At 58.8% G+C, this 4,752-nt stretch overlaps 1 protein-coding gene across 1 annotated transcript; it reads left to right on the plus strand.

Moving 5' to 3' along the window:
• The first annotated feature begins 309 nt into the window (after positions 1 to 309).
• Positions 310 to 3,710, plus strand: RPS5 (ribosomal protein S5). The gene is made up of 6 exons (XM_019508224.1): positions 310 to 404; positions 510 to 615; positions 1,147 to 1,356; positions 1,643 to 1,771; positions 1,901 to 1,999; positions 3,601 to 3,710. The coding sequence occupies exons 2-6, from the start codon at positions 511 to 513 to the stop codon at positions 3,667 to 3,669; spliced, it is 612 nt and encodes a 203-aa protein (XP_019363769.1). The 5' UTR covers positions 310 to 404; position 510; the 3' UTR covers positions 3,670 to 3,710.
• The last annotated feature ends 1,042 nt before the right edge of the window (positions 3,711 to 4,752 follow it).

A 4,752-nucleotide genomic window follows, 5' to 3' on the forward strand; every position in this document is an offset into this window, starting at 1 on the left:
TCCTTCCTGCCACGGCAGGGGGTCGGACTTGATGATCTGCGCAGGTCCCTTCTGACCCGACCAACTATGAAACCCCCGTCCCCAGCACAGCCCGGTGCCCTCGCGCCCCCGAGCCGGCACCCCAGGCGCAGGCGGCCTCAGCCCCGATAAAGGTCGGAAGGAAATCGACGAAACCCGGTCGTGAATCGCTTCTGCCCGCCGTGCCGTGCCGTGCCGTGCCGTGCCGTGCCCCGAGTTCTGTTTGGACAAAGCCCCCAGTCCTGCACCCCGCACCGGTCCCCGTCCCGGTCCCGAACCCCACACCGCGCCTGCGCAACCCGGCCCCGGAAGCGGCGCCCCTGGATAAGAGCCGGGGCGACCCCGCGCGCGGCCTTTTCCGCTGCCGGAGCCAAGGGAGCCGCCATGTGAGCGCGGGGTGGGGGACTGGGACTGGGAGCGGGCCTGGGAGCGGGAGCCGCGGGCCTGACCTGACCTGACCTGTCCTGACCTGACCTGACCTGTCCCCGCAGCATGACGGACTGGGAGAGTGCCCCCGCCGTGGCCGAGACCCCCGATATCAAGCTGTTCGGCAAGTGGAGCACGGACGACGTGCAGATCAGCGACATCTCCCTGCAGGTGCGGCCTGCCCCGGCCCGGTTCACCTCCTCCTCCCGAGCGCTAGCACGGCAGCCCGGGCCCGGCCGCGCGGGTTGGGGGCCCTGCCCGTCGCCCCAGGGCCGCGCGAGAGGAGGCCGGGCCGCGGGCATGCCCAGGGCAGGGTAGGGCTCCTTGCGGCTCTCGCTGCGCTCGTGCGGCTGCGGCCCAGACCTGGGAGGCTGCTGCATTCTGCGGGGCCAGGCCCTCCCCAGCTAGCCCCGGAGGAAGGAGTGGGGGTCTCTGCTGGAAGGGCACACTGCACCCTTCTCCCTCCTGTAGTGCTGGAGCAGGGGACGCCACAGGGGCTGGAGCAGGTGCTGCCGGGTCTGAGGGGTGACCGCCAACCCCTTACTCGGTGGGCGCAGCCCCAGCACGTTTATGAGGGGCGGCAGCTCCAGCCTGGGAGGCTGCTGAAATCCGTGCGAGCTGCTGCCCTGCCCCCTCTTAAGGTGGCGTGGGAGGGCAGCCCTGGTCCCTGCCCTCCTCACGCCACTGCGTGTCCCACTGTAGGACTACATTGCAGTGAAAGAGAAGTATGCCAAGTACCTGCCCCACAGCGCTGGGCGGTACGCGGCCAAGCGTTTCCGCAAGGCCCAGTGCCCCATCGTGGAGCGGCTCACCAACTCCATGATGATGCACGGGCGCAACAATGGCAAGAAGCTGATGACTGTGCGCATCGTCAAGCACGCCTTCGAGATCATCCACCTGCTCACTGGCGAGGTGAGGGCGGCCCTGGAGAGAGGAGATGGGAGGGAGGACAGCCTGTGGGCCCTGGGGTACAGGGGCGTCCCTTGGGGCTGTGGAGGGCTGGGCGCCATGGCACGGGGGATGCTCTTTTGGAAGCGGTTATGGCAGTAGGCTGCATGGAGAAAGTATATGGGTAGCATGGCTGGGCCCTGGAAATGGTGAGTTTTTGTGGTCAGGCCATTGGCTTGTTATAGGACCTCTTTTCCAGGGTGGCCCAGAGGCTCTTTCCTTCTGACCCATCCTGTACGCTTTTTGGCAGAACCCTCTGCAGGTCTTGGTGAACGCCATCATCAATAGTGGCCCCAGGGAGGATTCGACCCGTATTGGCCGTGCTGGTACTGTCAGGAGACAAGCTGTGGATGTGTCCCCCCTGCGCCGGGTCAACCAGGTATGTTGCACTGCCTCCCAGTACATGCACGCAGTGGGGCTGGACTGGGCATTGAACTTCCTAGGGGGTGTGGTGGGTATCCCACCCCTGCTGCTTCTGGAGCTGATTCCTGTTTCTGCCTCTCCCCAGGCTATCTGGCTGCTGTGCACTGGGGCTCGTGAAGCCGCCTTCCGCAACATCAAGACCATTGCTGAGTGCCTGGCTGATGAGCTCATCAATGCTGCCAAGGTAGGAGCCCCCCTTTGGGCCAGGCTGCAGGAGCAGTACTGAGAGCTGAGTTCTTCTCTGCTCAGTGCTGGGGTTGCCTGACCTGCGTGAGGGAAACTGGCTGTGACAGTCAGCTCTGCTGCTTAATGCAGCTGCTTCCCCAGCTTTCTGTTGTGGTGGGTTAGGTTGGGGTGACCCAATCCACACAGTAACTGTTGTTTGTAAGCAGGTGGGACTTCACCAGGCTTCAGTCACCCCACTCCTGTCCAGCAACTTAAACTAAGACAGCTTCCCTTTAAATGAAACTGGGCTCTGTTGCCCCATTTCCATGGAGCAAGTGGAGGCAGAGGGCTGGGAACTATGAAGCGCTCAAGGGTGCCTTTTTACTGGGAGCAGAGTAGGGTACCATGAGGCCTGTTATCCCACATGGGATTGTGACTAAAGTTAGAAACTGCTGGCCTCTGGTAAAAGCTTTGCTTTACTTGCCCCTGATGTGGCTTTGAGATTGACTGACTGATAAGTCCACACAAGACCCCTCTCCTCACCCTGCTCCCAGCCCTTGTAGCCCAGCTGGGGTTGGGGTCTCTGTTTGCCTCCCTGTCCAAAATGTCACTGGCTGCCTGGGCAATGGTGGTGACATGTCCTGCGCTGTCTGCCTGAGCACACCCTGCTCTCTGCGGTCCCAGCATTGGCCCTATCCCTCATGCAGTTACTATCCCTCATCTTGCACTTGGAGTACCTGAGCCAGATGTAGAGGCTAGTGTTGCTTTGGGGCCCAGGCACAGCTGTCAGTATCCCCTGATCATGCCTACCATTCTGGATGTTGGCTCTCCATAAGATCTGGGCCAGTACTGGGCTATGGTACAATTCCAGCAAGTACAGCTGGCTTGGGTAGGTGCTCTGTGCTGGGACAGTTAATTGCCTGTCTCCAGTGACAGGTAGGCAGGCAGGTCAGGCTGCTTTGCTCCATGCTGGGCTGAGGAATGGGGCTGTAACACTAATTGCACTGGGGTAACAGGGTGGGTGCATGTGCACAAGGTGTGAGCTCGCATTTAATTTGTTTCTACTATGGCCTTATCCTGGAGCTTAATCCCTGTTGCGTACAGCGGAGGTCTACAGGAGGGATGCTGGCCCCCTGAGTTATCTTGCAGGATTGGGTAGTGGTAGCTCTGGTATGACCAATGCCCAGCTCATTGCAGCTGCCAGCTCCCTCTCTGTCTTGGGCTGGCCCCCAGAGCTGTCAGTTCAGTTAACTCAGGGGTGGGAAAATGCGGCCCATGGGCCGGATGCAGCCTGCCAGGCTATTCTATCCGGCCCATGGGGCCCTTTAAAAAATTTAGAAAATTAATATTCATCTACCCCTGGCTGCCTGTCATGTGGCCCTTGATAGCTTGCCAAAAGTCAGTAAGCAGCCCTCTGCCTGAAATAATTGCCCACCCTTGAGCTAACTGGTGCTTTGGTCAAGAGCCCATATAAGGCTCTGGGGTCCATTTGCAAGACCTGCATGGAGCAGTGTTTTGCCTAGTGGGAGGCCATGGGGCTGGTGTGCAGAATACTTTTGGTGGCAGCAGCTTGGTGGGGCTGGACAGGTCAGGGTTTCACTCTCTCTATCTGCCTCCCAGGGCTCCTCTAACTCGTATGCCATCAAGAAGAAGGATGAATTGGAACGTGTGGCCAAGTCCAACCGTTAGAGATGCTGCAGTCACTTCAATAAAGTTGGTTCTATTTACAAGCCCTGTGTCTATTCTCTGAGTTGCTAGCTTTCTGTTGCCTCTGTACAGGATCAGGTGGGGCATGTTGCTGCTCTTCATGCTGGAGATGAGATGGCACCAGAGTGCTGAAAGGGGGTTAGGGCAGTGTGGTGCTGCTCCCTCTAGCTGGGTTGGAGCTGCTGGGTGCCTGCTGCCGTTGGCTGCAGGTGATGAACCCTGTGCCATAGTATAGAGGTGCTGTCTCTGTCCATGCCTAAACTCCTGTTGCTTCCACTGGGGGTGGTGCCTGTTGCTATGAACTGTCAGCTGGCCGTAAGTGTTCATGCCAGGACTTGCTGCATAAGGTGCAAACAGAAGTGACAATTTTTGCCTGATCTGGCCCCTGAAAGTGCCCTAAAGCCATGACCAAATAAGTGCATGGCTGCAAACTGCTTAAAAAATGGCTGATCTGGGGAAAAAGTCACCCTCATCTAATCAGATTAAGGCACTCTGCTTAAAAGTGACTTGGAATTGCTTTATGCTTCCCTATATGGGTTGCTTGCCATGCCCCATCTCTGTCATAGGGAGGAGGCAGAGTCCTTGTGCAGCCTTGGAATGAGGGATAGAGCAAGTATGCTGGGAAGCAGCTCATTTGAGCTGGTGGACATTCCCATTTTGTGTAGGATGGGGGGGGCCTTGGGAAAGGTGCGCCCTTGATTTCCCCTCCTATGTGCTCCCCCCAATGGCATGGGGCACTGGGAATTTTTTCTGATGGGGCGGCGGGGAGGGTTATGCCCCAACCCCACTCCTGCTTTGAGATGATGTAATAGCAGGGGGTAGTCAGGATGGGGGTGTAGCTCCTTGGGCTGGAGTCCAGGAAGTACCTGATCAAGGCCAGGAGCTCAGATACCCTAATGGTAATCCATGTGAGTTTCAGCACCTGCCCTGGCCAGTATACTGCCAGGAAGCAGCATTTGCCCTGTGGGATCTCAGCCTGGTGTGGGAGCTGTACTTGGCCCCCTAACTGGTGGCTGGGGCATGCCAGGCACAGACCCCATGGTGGTGGGCCTCAGGTCCCATCCA

The sequence above is a fragment of the Gavialis gangeticus genome, unplaced genomic scaffold (genome assembly GCF_001723915.1).
Source record: "Gavialis gangeticus isolate Ggan-Ray unplaced genomic scaffold, GavGan_comp1, whole genome shotgun sequence".
In the NCBI taxonomy this organism is placed as follows: domain Eukaryota; kingdom Metazoa; phylum Chordata; order Crocodylia; family Gavialidae; genus Gavialis; species Gavialis gangeticus.